Genomic DNA, 18140 nt, shown 5'->3' with positions numbered 1-18140 from the left:
GAGGTTTGACAGGACTCAGGAGCAACCGTGTCTGTTTGACGTTTCATACATAAAAAAATTAGTTTATTATCAACGTTAAGGAGAAAAGGCTAATTCCCTTTAAACCCAGGTGAGCAAATATGGACATTTTCTACCCCATTAAAGGCTTCTTTCTCATTATGTAGTTAATAACAAAAGATATACGACGTGTTTTTGGCTGTGAGACGTAGTTTGGACGAAGTTGTCGGCGATTCTTCCTATAGTAAAGTCATGCAATGTGAAGGTCCTCGTCACATTACTCGGCATTAGGCCGTACTCACACTAGGTACAGTTGCCTCGAACCGGGCCAAAGCATGCTTGTCCCCCCTCCCGTCTCCCCCGACGGCCCGCACTCACACCACAATCAGGCCTGGGCACGCTTACGCCATCGATTCTGCGCTGTTCATTGAGAAGCGCGCTCTCACTCGGCAGCACAGTGGAGATTTCTCTAGTTATATCGTTTCAGTTGGTTTGATATGCAGTCACACGCAGTCAGATATTTCGCCGAACAGATCCGCCACTTTTGGCGCTCATAAACAATCATAAAGCTCTCGTGCTGCAGGAATGAGGAGGTCTGCTGAAGCCGTGCAGCTGTCGTGCAGTGAGGAGTTCTCGTCTTTAATAAACTACAGCAGTTTGCGTTCACTGAACAGTAAGAATGATTAATAAATCCATATGAAACAGCCCCTAAAAGTCACGTCTCGCTTTTGCTTTTCAAAGCTTTGGCGCGTTTTGCACTCACACATAAGCGTACCGTGCCAAAGAACCGCGCTCAGGCACACCTTTTCCAACTGGGCCAGGTCCAGCCAAGTGAACCGTGCTTGAGCCCGATTTAGAGCACTCACACTTCTCAAACGATCTGGGAAACGGGCCTGGGCATGGTACGGATGGCATAGTGTGAGTAGGCCCTAAAAAGCCACAAGCCTTAAATAGATCTGTTCAGAGAGATATTTGAAGAAATGTTCATGTGTTTTGTTTAGTTGTACCTATTTATACAATAGGGAAACTATCAGATTGTCAATCATTCATGGAGGTCAAACTTTGAAGTGCATGTGAAGTTTACTTTGAGATTTGCACATTTCATTATATAAATATTTCCCACAAGATGTTGAACAGATTCAGGAATTTCTCACAGTATTTCCGATAATATTTTTTCTTATGGAGAAACTCTTTTTTAGTTTATTTCGGCTAGAATTAAAGCAGTTTTTCATTTTTTTAAAGACATTTTAAGGTCAATATTAATAGCCCCTTTAAGCAATATTTGTTTTCGATAGTCTACAGAACAAACCACTGTTATACAATGACTTGCCTAATTACCCTAACTTTACCCTAATTACTAGGGATGTAACAATATTGTAAATACCGTCATACCGCAATAGCAATTTCTTTCAATATTACCGTGGTTGTGACTCAATAAAATCATAGGTCTTTTGGTGAAAAGTTTGCTTAGGGGAATGGAGCGAATGGAAGGAAGCGGAAACTACAAATTTCATCAGCCCAGGCGTGGCCATCATCCTTTGCGGTCTGTTATCGCTACAGATCCAGTAATTCAGAAGTGGGCAAAGAAAAAGAGCTAAAAATGGTCGAACCTAAAGCGGGTTTTAAATCAGATGTGTGGAAGCATTTCGGTTTCTCTCTGAAAAGAAACAAGAAAGAAGAAAAGGTGACAGAAAAAAGGGTATGCAGGCACTGCCAGACTGTGCTGAAATACAAGTCGGGAAATACGACTAACATGATGGGGATTCTTTTAGTCAAGGGGACTGCAGAACACAGCACACTGCTCAGATTGATGCAGACATTAGCCCCTTTCACACAGTGATACCGGTAAATATCTGGAAAATTTCCGGAATGACTTTACCGGTATATTGAAAAAAGCGCTGTTCACACAGGCGAGGACGTTACGGAAATTTTCCGGAAAAGAGCATTCACACATCCATTCCAAAATAACGGTAAATTCTGACATCATTCACCACAAATGAGCTTTAAACGGCTGCGCTTGTATTTGCAAACATTTGACTAAATGAAAAACTCTGTGGATGATCAATATTGTGAACAACTTTCGCAGGATAACTTTCGCTTGTCGAGATGTTCATAATATGTGCGTGTGCAGGCGCTCACAGGCTGTTTCACAAGCACACGCAAAGCTTGAAGGTAAACAAACAACGGCTTATCATAAGCATCTCATCGATGATTATTTACACAGTTGGCATTAAGAAGAACATATAAACGTGATCTGACTAACTTCTAGCAGCTAAATGTGTCTGGAAAAATATTCAAAGGCTTTTATCCTCAAACCGCGCGGACGTAAATGCGTCTGACTGTTGTGATTGGCTAAAGCAGACGTCTCACGTTAGCACGTTCTAGACGTGCACGCGCTTATTACGGGAATCTTCCTTCTGCATTCACACAGCGCAACATTTCGGCAAATTGCCGGTAATGTTACAACTTCTCTTTCCGGAAAATAGCCAGAACGAATTTACCGGTATTTTCAAAAAGGACCTGTTCACACATACAACCTTTCCGGAAAATTGCCGGCAATTTTCCGGAAAGGTCTGTATGTGTGAAAGGGGCTATTGACTTGTACCACCAAGAGACCTCTATCTCACTCATGGCTTGTCCTTTCGAGTGGTGTTTTTTTTTTTTTTTTTACATGTTTTAATATTTTTTTGTTATTAAAATTAAATTATTTAAGTTCCTGTTTGAATGTCATTGATCTGTTCAGTGTTGAGGTAACCTGAACATTCTAGCACTTTTTTTGAGTCTCTTCAATAGTTTTGTTTTTCCTTTAAATTATTCAATATATACCGTACCGTGCCATTCATACCGAGGTATTACCGTATCGTGAAATTTTGATACTGTTACATCCCTACTAGGGTTGTAACAATATACCGGTATGACGGTTTACCACGATTTGAACGTGCACGATTATCATACCATGAACAATTGCATATCAACGGTTTTAACCCTTAAAGACCGAGACAGCCGCCCGTGGCTAAAAATAAGTATTGCTCTTAAATGTTTAATAACTTTTGATCCGCTGATCCGATTCATACAATTCAAAGATTGGCATAAAGAAGAGAATCTCAGCTTTCCAGTGATGTATCACATAACATTCACGGACTTTCAGAGGCTCCGGAATCAGTGCGGTTACATCATCAAAATTTGACAACGCTGATTTGACAAAGAAACGCTCGTCACTGTGTCTCCGGACGAACCAGACATGATACATTGATGCATTGTCCCTCCTCCATGCCCAGATTGGTTCAAACTCGCTATATCACAACCAATAAGCATAGGTTTCGCTTTTGTTTGTGGACCAAGCTTTTTGAACAACACGGAATGAGAGATAGGCATACATTTATGCGCGGCTAAATAAAACGCAAAAAAAAAAGAAGTTTTGCATGAAATAATTCTCATACTAAGTACTTTTGCATGCACAGCAGCACAGAAACATGACAAAACAGTGACACAGCAAAGACCAACTGCTGCTCTTGCTGTTTTCAAAAGACCCAAATGAAGGTTCAGCTGTTTGTCTGCATTGCAGACAACCATATCCAAACCCATATCCACAGACAACCATATTCATGCTGGCACATAAAACCTAAGGATGTTCCATATTGAATCTAGTTTCGTTATGTAACTATTTATAGTATAGTAAATATTTATATCTATTTTTTACTGAGGATTTGCACCATGTTTATTTGGACTTTGACACATTATTTATTATTTTCTTATTTTTTTATTTGTTCATTGTACAAGTGGACACATTCTCTCACCTCAGCGGTCAAGATTAAGTCCTGAAAATCTCAACATGCTTACATTTCTTCATCACAACCTAGACTGAAAAAAACAACGCTTTAAATACATGTTTACAGCCATAAACTTGGTATTGCACTTTTGGTCTCCCATTTATCCTGCTTATAAGGAAGGACAGTTTAAGTTTATTTTTGTCTAATCTTAAAAGACCCTGCTTGTTTATTCCTTATAATTTAATTTATTAAAATGGGAGATTTTTCAGTTTATTTTTATAAAAGACTTCTATAGTTCTATTAAAATGGTTCTTTCAAAAGTTTGTTGAAATAAAACCTTTGTTCAGTCAGAAAACGTGTTCTTATTCTTTTCAGGGTCTTTGCTATGAGAATTACTATTTAATACCGTATACCGCGAAACCGTCAAACCGTGGTATTGTTTTAGACGATTATCATACCGTAAAAAATTCATACCGTTACAACCCTAATCCCTACTAATTACCCTAGTGAAGCCTTTAAATGTCACGTTAATCTAGTAAAATATTATGTGCTGTCGTCAGTTATTAGAGATGAGTTATTAAAACTATTATGTTTTAAACTGTACTTTTAAAATAACATTGTATAGCTTATCATTGAAAATGAATGAGGGGAACCAAATCTTCAGGAAAAAAAAGGATACAGGAACTATTTCACTCTCAGAGCGGTGAAATGTTGATGTAATAAAGTACATTTCTCCGGCCTCTTAAAAGGTCCGCTGACTGGAAAGTAATATTTGACAATCATAAATCAGATCCCTTTCTCTTCCTCTCTCTCTCTCTCTTCTTGTGTGCTGGTGATTTTGCTCAGATTTCTCCAAGGTGTTGAAATCCCTGACGGCGGACAGCACACGGGATGATCTGCTGGCGTTTATCCAGCAATACGGCAGTCATTATATCTCTGAAGCGCTCTACGGATCTGAACTCACCTGCAACATCTACTTCCCCAGCAAGAAGTCCCAGCAGCAGCTCTGGCTCCAGTACCAGAAAGGTAGGAGAATGGAGAGATCGGGGGATCCTCGTAGACAAATAAATAAACTATTAAATTTCCTTGTGCATTTAAGGGTCTAGTGCAGGGGTGGCCAACCCTGTTCCTGGAGAGCCACCTTCCTGCAGATTTGAGTTGCAACCCATATCAAACACACCTGCCTGTAATTATCACGTGGTGTTCAGGTCCTAGTTAATTGGTTCAGGTGTGTTTGATATGGGTTGCAACTGAAATCTGCAGGAAGGTGGCTCTCCAGGAACAGGATTGGCCACCCCTGGTCTAGTGGATCCTAAAATTAATGTTCTTTAAAATAATTAAGGCTGAAATGTTTTCGATGCACTTGGCGGAAAACTGAAACAAACAATGCATTTTGGTCAGATTCTATTCTCCATTGTCACCCAGTGGTCTTTTTATGAAGATCTCTCATTATTATTTATGGGGGAAAAACAAATAATAATCTGATTGGCTGTTTCTCAATATGCGTTCTTCAGCGGTCTTGCGTCCCCGTGTTCTCGTGAAACGTCATCATCAGCTGCCTAAGTTCAGTTCCAATACTCAAGACCACAAGTACGGAGGACGCATGAAACTTCCCGGATGTGTTCTTGATATCGAGGACGCACTGATGCAGACTTGAGCACCGAACTCGCTCTGGAAGTCCCAGAAGTCATTGTGACTGGAGGTGGGAAGCGCTGCATTTTATTTAGATTTATTATTAAAGTTCAGAGACATCACTTATTTACCTCAGGAGTTTCCCTAAATGAAACGGTGAAAGTTAACATTAACATGAACATCTTAATAGAGGAATAAACACATTAAGAGTTGTTTGTTTGCTGAAATTCGTATTAAAATCTGTTTTATTTATATTGTGCAGAGTATATTTCTAATGTTTTTATGCAAAGTATATATTTTGAAAAGGGGAAAAGCAATAAATCGTTGTATGAGTGCTGTAATGTTTAAATAATTTCCATTTAAAACGCGTGAAGGTCACATGACCATCAGGAGGAACACAGGATCTCATTTCTCAAAGGACGCGTTCTCTGCCCTCGCGGTCTCCTGAGTTCGTTCTTCCGAGGACACCTGGCAAGACCGATCTCCACAAGAACGCAAGTCCGTTCTCTGCGTTCTTGGAATTGAGAAACAGCCTTAGAGTTTTAAAATTAGAGTTGAAACTGAAAGCGAAATATCTGGATGCTCTTGGCCGAAAACTGAAACCGAAAATGCTTTTTAGTTAAATTCTGCCCCATTTTCCATTCTCACCCAGTAGTCTTTTTGTAGATGTCTCTCATTATTATTGACAAAATATTAGTGAATAATATGTAAATAATACATATATTACTAGCAAAACATCAACATCAATGCCAGACATTAGTGCATTCCAAAATTAGAGTTCTTTAAAATAAAATTAGGGCTGAAACTGAAAGCAGAAATTCTGGATGCACTACGCCAAAAATGCTTTTTAGTTAAAATCCTTCCCATTTTCCGTTGCCAGTGGTCTTTTTGTAAACGTCTCTCAATATTATTGTTAAAAATGTCAATAAATAATGTGTAAATATTACATATATTATTAACAAAACATCACCATCAATGTCAGAAAGTATTTTTAAAATTACAGTTCTTAAAAAAATTTAGGGCTGAGAGTGAAAGCAAAAATATCTGGATGCACTTGACCGAATACTGAAATCAAAAATACTTTTTAGTAAGATTCTCTCTCATTTTCCATTGTCACCCAGTAGACTTTTTGTGAACACCTCTCATTATTGTTGAAAAAAAATAAATAATAAATAAAAAAACAATTATTAATGTGGTAGAGTTTTAAAATTACAGCTCAAACTGAAACCAAAAGTCCTGGATGCACTTGGCCGAAAACTGAAACCGAAAATGCATTTTAGTCAGATTCTGTCCCATTCTTCACCTTTTTGTAAATGTCTCTCATTATTGTTATTGCCATAATACAAATGAATAATGTGTAAATAATGTGTACATATTATTAACAAAACATCAACATCAATCCCAGACAGTAGTGGATTCCAAAATTAGAGTTCTTTAAAAAGAATGGCTAAAAAATTCTAGATGCACTCGGCAGAAAACCGACCAAAAATTATTTATTATTTTATTAAATAATATAGCAATTTGGGGCGAGGCAGTGGCGCTGTAGGTAGTGCTGTCCCCTCACAGCAAGAAGGTCGCTGGGTCGCTGGTTCAATCCTCGGCTCAGTTGGTGTTTCTGTGTGGAGTTTGCATGTTCTCCCTGCCTTTGCGTGGGTTTCCTCCGGGTGCTCCGGTTTCCCCCACAGTCCAAAGACATGCGGTACAGGTGAATTGGGTAGGTTAAATTGTCCGTAGTGTATGAGTGTGTGTGTGGATGTTTCCCAGAGATGGGTTTGCGGCTGGAAGGGCATCCGCTGAGTAAAAACTTGCTGGATAAGTTGGCGGTTCATTCCGCTGTGGCGACCCCGGATTAATAAAGGGACTAAGCCGACAAGAAAATGAATGAATGAATATTTTGTAAACCTATTCAAATTGAACTAAGTAACTTAAATTAAACTGACTTATAGAACACACAAGTCAATAGAGCAATGACTGATTCATAACTATTTGGTAAACTTAATGTGGGATCTTAATGTGGGAATTTGAAGCAAGCTTCTGTTTTGGTTTTTTTTTAATGGGGTCATGTACTAAATAAAATCAAATCAAATGTATTTAAAAACACACACAATTTTGCTGTACTAAATATCTTCTAAAAATATAAAAAATAAAAAAAATTATTATATTTATGATAATAATAAATAGATATACAAAAGACCACAGTGCACTTAAAAGAGGGTTTTATAGGAGTCATAAACCAAATCAAATCAAATCTAAATTATTAATAAAGCACATTAAAAATTGTTACCACGACTGGGGTGGAGTGACAGGAGACAACAGGAGGTAAGATCCAATATGCAGTTTATTCAATGTCAGGCAAGCAATGGTCAAATCAGGTGCAAACGGGTATATAAAGGCAGTCCAGAATCGTCAACGTTAAACAGGCAAAAGGTCGAAAGGCAGGCGGCTAAACAGGATAACAAAGGTACAAGGCTAGGATCGAGACACGGAGAAACAAGACAGGGAAACGCGTTGTAATGTTACTAGAAAGCAAACAAGACTCGGCAAACTGGTAGCGTCAATGAGTGGCTTATGAATCAAGTGGAATCAGTCTGTGAACAAGGTCCAGCTGGTGATGCAATCAGAATAGATGACTGAGCAGGTGTGTGTGTCTGGGAGCAGTGCATGTATGAATGTGTAGTCCTGGGAAATGTGGAAATGAAGTGATGAGAGTTCGTGTGAGAACCAGCGATCTCTAGAAAGCGATCGCTGGTTGTGTGACAAAAATAGAAGTTGACCGTCAAAATAAGGTTTCTTCCAATTTTTATTTGAAGTTAATTCAACAAACTAAACACAATGTGTTTTAGGACAAATTAGTGAGGCTTTATTCTTAGTTTGGGCCTGTGGTACAATGTATAGAGCCTCAGGGTGGAGAGAGAGTAAAGCCTTAAAGGACTTTGACCCGTTGGAGAACTTTGTCCTCTCACATCGACTTTCTGGTTAAAAATTGTCAAAAATCAGTGAAGCAATTAAACAAAAATCAGTGTCTCCATGCCTGACCCCTGAGCCACAACAGTGAGCTTAAATAATGATGACTGCAGGGGATCACTAAGAACCAAACGCACTTGAGAAATTATTAAAAAAAATAAGTTATTAACAAAGAAAATTAGATTATTTGAAATATTAAACTTGATAGAAACCTTGCTAAAAATAGGACATTTCCAGTTACTTATTTTTGGCATTTGATGGCTCAAACCATTATATTCAATCTTGCAGAAGAGCTTTTACAAAAAACTCTCCTACTAAAGGGCCGTATTTTTACATCTGACCTGATGTTACATATTTTATATACTGCTTTTGTTTTCTTTGTTTGTTTTTGCATATATTATAAGATGGTGTTATCAAAAAGAATTGACAAAATCTGCATGTAAAATGTCAAACAAATTGAGATATTCTTTTTAATGCAAATACAAGCCATAAAAGAGCTGCAAAATTATTATTATTATTATTTTCTTTCAAATATTTCCCAAATGATGTTGAACAGATTTAGGGATCTTTCACAGTATTTCCTATAATATATATATTTTTTTTTTCTGGAGAAAGTCTTCTTTGTTTTACTTCGGCTAGAATAAAAGCAGTTTTTATTTTTGTTTTTTTAACCATTTTTAGGTCAATATTATAGCTTTTTAAAAAAACATTTATTTATGTGCTTTGCATTTTACAAAACTACAATAAAACTACAACAAAATATATAAAAAAATGAAACAATACAATACAATAATACATTTAAAACGCAATGCGTTAAAAATACTAATACAGAAGGACAAATGCACACGATAATGCATAAATAAAAGCAAATATAAAGTAACATTGCTCTTATATTACCAGAAAAATGCATTATCCTGACTCTTTTATTGTCAAATGATAGTTTAAGCGCATTATTAAAAACATAATAGATTACGAATAGTGACTATCAATTACATTCAATCTTTAACCCTCTACTGCTCGGTGTCACCGTATGGCAATATGATACTTATGTTAAATTTACCAGGCGACGCAGTGGCGCAGTAGGTAGTGTTGTCACCTCACAGCAAGAAGGTTGCTGGGTCGCTGGTTCGAACCACGTCTCAGTTGGCGTTTCTGTGTGGAGTTTGCATGTTCTCCCTGCCTTTGCGTGGGTTTCCTACAGGTGCTCCGGTTTCCCCCACAGTCCAAAGACATGCGGTACAGGTGAATTGGGTAAGCTAAATTGTCCGTAGTGTATGAGTGTGTGTGTGTGAATGTGTGTGTGGATGTTTCCCTGAGATGGGTTGCGGCTGGAAGGGCATCCACTGCATAAAAACATGCTGGATAAGTTGGCGGTTCATTCCACTGTGGCGACCCCGGATTAATAAAGGGACTAAGCCGACAAGAAAATGAATGAATGAATCTCACAGCTGCTGGTAGCACATGTACAAACTGGGGAACATAAAAACATGCAGGTGAAATTAATAAAGATAATCGCAGGGAAGAACATGCAAACTCCACACAGAAACGCGAACTGAGCCAAGGTTCAAACCAGTGAACTTCTTGCTGTGAGGCGACAGCACTACCTACTGCGCCACTGCATTGCCAGTTGTGAGATTTCAGTGTTAATTTTTTCATACAAAACACTAGGAACTACTGTAGTTTTCTTAGCTTTTAAGTAAAAGAAAATGAGTATTGCAATAAATCGTTTTTTTTTTTTTTTTTTTCTCAACCTCTTACTGTTCCTATTGCCTATAGAATAAAAAAAAAAAAACATGTGTCAAGCCATGAGAACCGAACCAAAAACTGTGTTAAAAAACCCGAGGTATGTGTTGAACCGTGAGCTAACTGTATTGTTGCATCCCTAATATATATATATACAGTTGAAGTCAGAATTATTAGCCCCCTTCAAATTTTTTTCTTCTTTTTAAAATATTTTCCAAACGATGTTTAACAGAGCAAGGAAATTTTCACAGTATGTCTGATAATATTTTTTCTTTGGGAAAAATTCTTATTTGTTTTATTTCAGCTAGAATAAAAGCAGTTTTAAATTTTTTAAACATCATTTTAGGGACAAAATTATTAGCCCCATTAAGCTAAATTTTTTCTCGATAATCTAACAAGCAAACCATCGATATACAATAACTTGCCTAATTACCTTAACCTGCCTAGTTAACCTAATTAACCTAGTTTAGCCTTTAAATGTCACTTTAAGCTGTATTGAAGTGTCTTGAAAAATATCTAGTAAAATATTATTTACTGTCATCATGGCAAAGAGAAAATAAATCAATAATTAGAAATAAGTTACTAAAATTATTATGTTTAGAAATGTGTTAAAAAAATCTTCTCTCCATTAAAGAGAAATTGGGTAGAAAATAAACAACCGGTCTAGTAATTCAGGGGGGCTAATAATTCTGACTTCAACTGTATATATATATATATATATATATATATATATATATATATATATATATATATATATATATATATATATATATTGCAGTACAAAAAATATTGCAATGTCAGGTTTTTTATATCGTGCAGACTTAGTTGGGGTGAATTAGTTGATTATGAAGCTAATGCAGACTGTCTGCTGGTAATGCATGATGATAAATGAGTTTAGCAAACTTGTGAAGTTGTACATTTAATAAGCCCTTCTTTTTTGCAGATCTGCAGATGGCCACATTGTGGGTCAATGAACAAAATAGTCAGCAAAAACATCTATTTATTTAGCCCTTGCGGTTAAAGATCTGGATGGATATAGATATGGATATAGCTTTATGTCAATATGTCTGTTGAGAGAAGTGTTCAATACAATGGAAATTCACAGAAAAAAAAGGATGTCTACTGGGATTGTGATTTGATGGGTTTTTATTGTTACAGTGATTATTTCATGAAGGCTCAAAAGGACAGTACACTCAAACATTTCCTCATTTACTCAAATCTAAACTTTTATGAATTTCTTTCTTCTGTTGTACACAAAACAAGACATTATGAAGAATGACGAGGGGGGAAAGCAGCCATTGTCATCCATAATTGGACCAAAAAATACTATGAAAATAAGAGGTAACAAAATCCCTGTGTTCTGTTGCTTTACATATAAGGCAATGACACTAACCAATTCTTCAATAGCGACAATTTCTTGTATTTTAATTGTAATGTTTGGCATTTATATACAGTATATTATATATTATAATCATGTTTACTGGAAAAGGTACATGTGCTTGTAAAAAGCAGCCACTGACATCCATAATAGGAATAAAAAAATACTATGGAAATGAATGGGTGAATAACCAGCATTTTTCAGTAATAATAATAATAATAATAATAAATATTATTATTATTAATAATAATAATTATTATTATTATTATTATTAATTAATAATTATTATGAATGATAATAATAATTATTATTATCATTATTATTATCATTCATAATAATTATTAATTAATAATAATGATAATAATAATAATTATTATTATTATTATTAATTAATAATTATTATGAATAATAATAATAATAATAATAATAATAATAATAATAATAATAACAATTATTATTATTATTATTATTATTCCTTACATTTATATGGCGCATTTCTGGACACTCAAAGTGCGTTACATATTATTGGGGTGAATCTCCTCAGTGTGCAGCATAACCCTGGATGAAAACAACAGCAGCCATATTGTACCAGATCGCACACCAGCTGATTGGTGGAGAGGATGATGATGATGATGATGAAACCAATTATGATATGGAGATGGTTAGGAGGCCAGTGGGCAAATTTGGCCAGGGTGCTGGGGATAGATGTCTCATCTGAAAGACGGCGCTCACTAAGCAGTATAAAGTCCCCAGCAATGTACTGGGGCGTTAGGACCCACACAGGTTACAGGTTGAGCGCCTTCTGCTGGTCTTACCAATACCACTTCCGGCAGCAACCTAGCTTTCCCATGTGGTCACCCATCCAGGTGCTGACCCAGCACAGCCCTGGTTAGCTTCAGTGGGCGACCATGTGAGAGTTGCAGACAGCTAGCTGCCGGTATATCTTCCTTTGTGTTCAAGAGAAGAAAGAAACTCAGGGAAGTTTGGAAGTTGGGGGGGTGGTGAACTATCCCTTTTAATTTGCTCCAGAACATGACTTAAAACCCAAATATATTACTAATATCACAACCAAGATGTTAAGACACAGAGCATTATCTAAAGCTTTGAAGTAAGATGTTTCTAAGATCCACCTCTGACACACAAGGACACTTAAACGCAAAATATGCTCATGAGAAAAGTAGATTTTCACCCTTCATGTATATCAGGCATGTCCAAACTCAGTCCCGGAGGGCCGGTGTCCTGCAAAGTTTAGTTCCAACCCCAATCAGACACACCTGGGCTGGCTAGTCAAGCTCTTACCAGGCTTTCTAGAAACATCTTTGCAGGTGTGTTGAGGTAAGTTGGAGCTAAAATCCGCAGGACACCGGCCCTCCAGGACCTAGTTTGGACATCCCTGATTTAAACCAATGCATTTACTCTATTGGCTAGGAAATATCTCCTGATTCAACAAGCCTTCGGTTCCTGCGACAGAGTGATGCTTTTACATACTGGATTACACAGTCACAGTAAACAATTAACAGCAATAGACAGTTTTATTATCTTATCATTGTAGAAACAATAACTTTAAAGCATTTCTTCGAGCTTGTTGCTGTGCAGTTCAACGGTATTGTAATATATAGAACATGTTCATAGTCACAAGAATCTGAAAGTCAATTTACTGACTGGCTTTAGGTATAGGGGCACTTTAAAAATAAGAGCGGTATGGAAACTACAAGGATGAACATGAACAATCACAGTAGTGTTTTGAGTCGGCACGTTTCACGTTTTCCAAACCAAATCAAGCACATCCTATTGAAGGAATATCTGTGTTCAGGTTAAGCTTTATGAAGAGAACTTGTGGCTTAATGCGGACCATGGCAAAGTGATTTCAGTGTGACTAAAACGATTAAAGTACTACAGTGAGGCATTCACAAGAGATGCAGATCAAATGAAAGAGATTGCAGAATTTTCTTATTAAACTTCCTCTATTCTGCTTCTATGTGTAAACTTAAAGGGCCATGAAACCCCCTCGTTTCAGCAGGGTGTTTTCACACCTCTACTTTGGAAAAAGTCTGAAAAGTGGGTGTGTCCAGCTCTGTTTAGGGGGGAGTGTCGGAGGAACTAAAGTTGGATGGTGTGGGAGTGTCTATTTGGGCACGCGCGAGTTTCAGAGTCAAAATACACACAAACACACGGGAGAAAGTGATGGTGTTTACATGGACAGCTGTAGTCGAATTATTTGCCAAATTATTAAATGGTGGACTTTAACTGCAGTTTGGCTCTTTCATTCAGGGAATTCATTCATGCCCCTCGCGACAAACGAGATATTTGATTCGAGGATCTGCTCTAAGTGTGTATTTTTCACGCAATGTTTGATACCGCACAGCGAATGAGAGAAAAAAAAACCCTCCGCATTTCCCGGAAACTTAGATGCACACGGCAGGTAGCGTCAGAAAGCCGCGTGTTATTCCGGTCACAAAAAAAAGTTTGGTTGTGGTATTATCATGTTTACACTCGATGCAATATTTAAATTCGATATGAACAAACTGAATAAACAAAGAGCACTGGTCGCTCACTTACCAAATCTGTAGAGACTGGGCAATCACCAGCAACTAGAGCCACGTCTTTATTAAGAGGAGACTACAAGCGAATCCGGATCTCAGCGTTTGCAGATGAGAACAGCTCTCAGGTAAACAATGTTCCTCCTTAGACACGTAAGTTATTGTTGTCGAGCGTCGCGTACACTGTTAATCCACAAGACTCCTGCTGAGCTCTCAAAGAGAGAAAATGAGAACGAAACTTAACTGCAGCAAACTATAAAAGCAACACCACGCTTGTTTTGCCAACACAACGTGGCGTCTCTGTCGTCTAAACACTGTGACAGTAATGAATATTAATGAAGTTGCGCAATAGAGCGCGCTGATTGGTTTGAACTAAGCCTTACTCATGCATTAATGCATCACACTGTAAGACGTAATAAGGCTCACTCTGGCACAGACGTCCAGTCTGCACACTGGAATACACGCTATTATGTCATGACCGTGACGCAGCTTCAAAAATTCGTTTCAAACCGGAAGTACGAATTTGCTTGAAATAACGCAAAAACAACCAATTTACTTTTTTTTTTTTAGTGAAATATAGGTGTACTAATAGTGTTTTTAGCAGTGTGGGACACATATACGACTGTCAACAGCTCAAACACATGTGTTTTGGTGTTTCGTGACCCTTTAAGTCTTAACTTCATTACCATGATCATGTAAACTCTATACCTACTCTTAATAAAGAACATTATACTAAGAAACAAATAAGCAGCATGTCATAAGCACGACACTTCCTATGGTCTAATTTTCATAAATTGTCCATTTGTGAGTCCCCCCAGTAGTAATCAACACTATGCCACAAGTTCTGTTCCAAGATTACTCCTTTAATACCATCTATGTAGCATTTATAAACCAAAACACTTTCTCAAAACACTATAATGCCTGTATAGCAGCACGGAAAACCCATAAATAACAAATGAGAACTGACATGCATGCATGAAGAACAATATTCTCGGTTATTGCCATCGGTTGTGCTATAATTCAAACTCCATTTGCTCAAAGCAGTAATACCCATAAGCCATCCTCCATTTGTTTCATGGCAGTGGTGAATGGTTACGTCTCAAGCTGCCTGATCCCGGCCACTATATGCCACAGGTCAGGAATCATCGAGAAGCATCAGTAATGAAGCCATTGATTTAAAGTGACTAGTCTTATAAATTGTCCACACAGGAGTCTTAACACGTGGAGGAGCGTCTCCTTTGCAAGTATGTGTAGACCTTCACACAGTGGTCCCAGCAATCTAGGACAAGCAATTGTCCCTTCTGGGTAACAGCTACCCCTACAGGGCATGTAAGGCCCTCTTGAATGAGAATATTGTAGCCTCCTTCTTTAGGGAATTGCAGGATCTCCTTACGGCCACTGTCTGTCACGATCAAGTCCCCATTCGAGTCCACGCACATGCCGGTGATGCAACGAAAGTCCTCGGTCTCTGAAAAGAAGTGGCTGAGCTGCTTTCCCAGCTGCCCGTCCATTCCTACCGAGCCAATAGAGAAGCCACCCTCGAGGTGATGTTCGTTGTGCCTATTCTCGATATTCAGACCCAAGCCTTGCGTGAAGTAGACTGTACCTGAGGAGTCGCAAGTTACGAATTTGGGCCTCACGGCAGAGCACAGTCGGTTGTAGTTCACAACCCCTACATTACGATCTACAGCCAGGCACCATAACTTTCCTCCCTCTACATCTGACACCACAAACTGCCCTGAAGGCATGGCCGCGATTCCCCATGGCTTAATTAGCTGGTTCTTGTGACAGGCAATGCAGTGGCCATCGGTGGTGTAAACTTTCACAGAGTTGTCATAGTTATCGGTGACGCCGATGAGGCCCTGAGCTGTGATTGCAATGGAGAGAGGGATGAGGTTGGGAAGGTCTGCACCAAGGAAGCTCAAAACAAAGTTGTCGATGCTACTCGGATTGCGCCGTATTTCCCTTTGGAAGCCCTTGCGGTTAAAGATCTGGATGCGGTAGTTTCCTCGATCCGCTACGAGAACCTCACCTTGCAGCGTGACGCAAATGCTAACTGGCAAGTTGAACATTCCTGGAAGATTGCCCTTGCAACCCATCTTTTTTACGAACTGACAAAGTTGCCCACCGGAGGCTCCTGGAGAAGGTCCTCCTCCATCAACGGATTTAGACTTGAAGCTTCCAGGAGAAGCACAAACAGCCTCTTCAACTGCCGGCACCATGTCAATATCTCGATAAATGTCTAAAGGAGCGGAAGTGGCAGTGGGAAAATCAAGTCCATCCTCTTCTTCTTCAACATTGACATTGCAGGGTTTTGTAGTCAGCTGCCCTACCTCCAGTGACTTTGAGTTCTCAATTTTAACAAGTTCGGGATCCTGCAGTTTCAGAACAACAGGCAGATTGGTTTTCAAGTCCAGATCTTCTTCTTCATCGTTATTGCTTCCCTCTTCCAGCAGAGCAATATCCGTCTGCTTGATTCTCATGGTAAGATAGTCGCACCTTGATACAACCTGCACTTCTGCAATATTAAGCAGGTATGTTTGCTCCTCCAGAATCTGTGCGTTGAGTTTCTCTATTTCGGCTAAGGAGGCGGCGAAGGCACGGCGTGAGCGGCCAAGTTCCTCCTGAAGCCGCAACTCAGCCTTGGCGTACTCCTGCTGTACAGCCTTATACTTCATTCGGAGCGATTTGGTCACATTATCAATAGCTGCCTTCTTCTTCTGAATGTTTCCCATTGCCTCCCGCAAGTCTGAAAGCTTTGCTCCGATATCCTTCCGGCGCAGTTCTGCAGCCATGCGAATGGCTTGTACGACGTGACCCTGCCGCTGGTGACCCTCGTTTTTACAAATATCACACAACACAATGCTGCAATCACAACAGTACTGGCGGGGAAGGCGGTTCTTACAAGATTTGCACATGAGACCCATGTTGGAGCTACATGCACTTGCACAGTCAATGATCTTCAGCACGGTGAGATTGTCGGCCAGCTGCGAAATACTGCTCATGCGGGACACCTTGCTGCAGAATGGGCAGCGCACGCCGTTTATCGTGCTGGCGAGGAGTTTCTCAAGGCACTGGCGACACACTGAGTGACCACACTGCAGAAGTTTGGGTCGAAGCTGATCCTGGTTGTAGGTCTCTAGGCAGATGGGGCATTCCAGCACCTCGCGAACCAATTCTGGATCTAGAGACGTTGGCGTTGCCATGATGCCTTCCAGTTCCAAAGGCGTCTATAGAGGAGGAAAAAAATTATGTTTATATGTTTGATGTGTATTAAGCTCAGCTATAATAAAGAACTCTCACACTAGTCACTGAGTAAAATATAGTATCAAATATGGCCTGTTGCAAAGCTGATTTTAAGTAAATGGGCATATTTACTTAGAGCTCTGGTGAAAAATTGTTTCTAAGAAATTGCATTGCATTGATTCTTTCTTGAACCAATTTTGAGTTTAGTTTTTTTTTAACAGCAGATGGCGCTGTATGCTATACAAACAGTCGTACTCTGCTTTGCATTTATTTCCCAACAAATACATCTCGAACCAAAAATAATCGTTAATATAGTTATGAAAAGTTTAAGTTACATGACTCAGGCGAATGTACAAGCACTATTCCTTGTGTGTGTCTGCTGTTAAAAACTAGCCTAGACCACCATCTGCCATTATGAACTAGCCTACAGCACCCTCTGCTGTTAAAAAACTAGCCTAGAGTACTGTCTGCTGTTAAAAATAGCCTAGACTACCATCTGCTGTTAAAAACTAGCCTACAGCACCCTCTGCTGTTAAAAAACTAGCCTAGAGCACCCTCTGCTGTTAAAAAACTAGCCTAGAGCACTGTCTGCTGTTAAAAGCTAGTCTAGAGTGTCCTCTGCTGTTAAAAACTTGCATAGAGCGCCATTTACTGTTAAGAACTAGCCTAGAGTGCCGTCTGCTGTTATAAACTAGCCTAGAGCACACTCTCTGCTGTTAAAAACTAGTCTAGACCACTGTCTGCTGTTAAAAACTAGCCTAGAATACCCTTTGCTGATAAAAACTAGCATAGAGCATCATCTGCTGTTAAGAACTAGCCTAGAGCGCGGTCTGCTGTTAAAAACTAGCCCAGAGTGCAGTCTGCTAATAA

General features: G+C 38.9%; 2 protein-coding genes and 1 long non-coding RNA gene across 8 annotated transcripts in view; 1 reads left to right on the top strand and 2 right to left on the bottom strand.

The window, feature by feature from the left end:
- Positions 1-18140, top strand: part of astn2 (astrotactin 2) — a 579161-nt gene that overhangs the window by 463298 nt on the left and 97723 nt on the right. For 3 of the 5 annotated variants that reach the window (XR_015489895.1, NM_001442877.1, XM_087251058.1), the window contains 1 exon segment: positions 4614-4793. Coding sequence is in view for 4 of the 5 variants with exons in the window: in NM_001442877.1 (NP_001429806.1) it covers positions 4614-4793 (180 nt within the window). In the remaining variant the exon portion in view is untranslated. 5 annotated transcript variants of the gene reach the window in all.
- Positions 284-6553, bottom strand: LOC147844552 (uncharacterized). Its single transcript, XR_015492177.1, has 3 exons — positions 4263-6553; positions 2597-2887; positions 284-1823 (listed from the first exon to the last, which is right to left on the bottom strand). It is a non-coding gene; the product is annotated as an uncharacterized LOC147844552 (long non-coding RNA).
- trim32 (tripartite motif containing 32) overlaps positions 12998-18140 on the bottom strand; it is a 7158-nt gene continuing 2015 nt past the window's right edge. The window contains exon 2 of one of the 2 annotated variants that reach the window (XM_087252362.1): positions 12998-17254. In XM_087252362.1, the coding sequence (XP_087108488.1) occupies positions 15239-17230 (1992 nt within the window). In that variant the 5' untranslated portion in view covers positions 17231-17254 and the 3' untranslated portion in view covers positions 12998-15238. 2 annotated transcript variants of the gene reach the window in all.

This window comes from Danio rerio, chromosome 5 (assembly GCF_052040795.2).
Source record: "Danio rerio strain M-AB ecotype USA chromosome 5, GRCz13ab, whole genome shotgun sequence".
Classification (NCBI taxonomy): Eukaryota; Metazoa; Chordata; class Actinopteri; order Cypriniformes; family Danionidae; genus Danio; species Danio rerio.
This window is presented reverse-complemented; position numbering and strand designations above follow the sequence as displayed.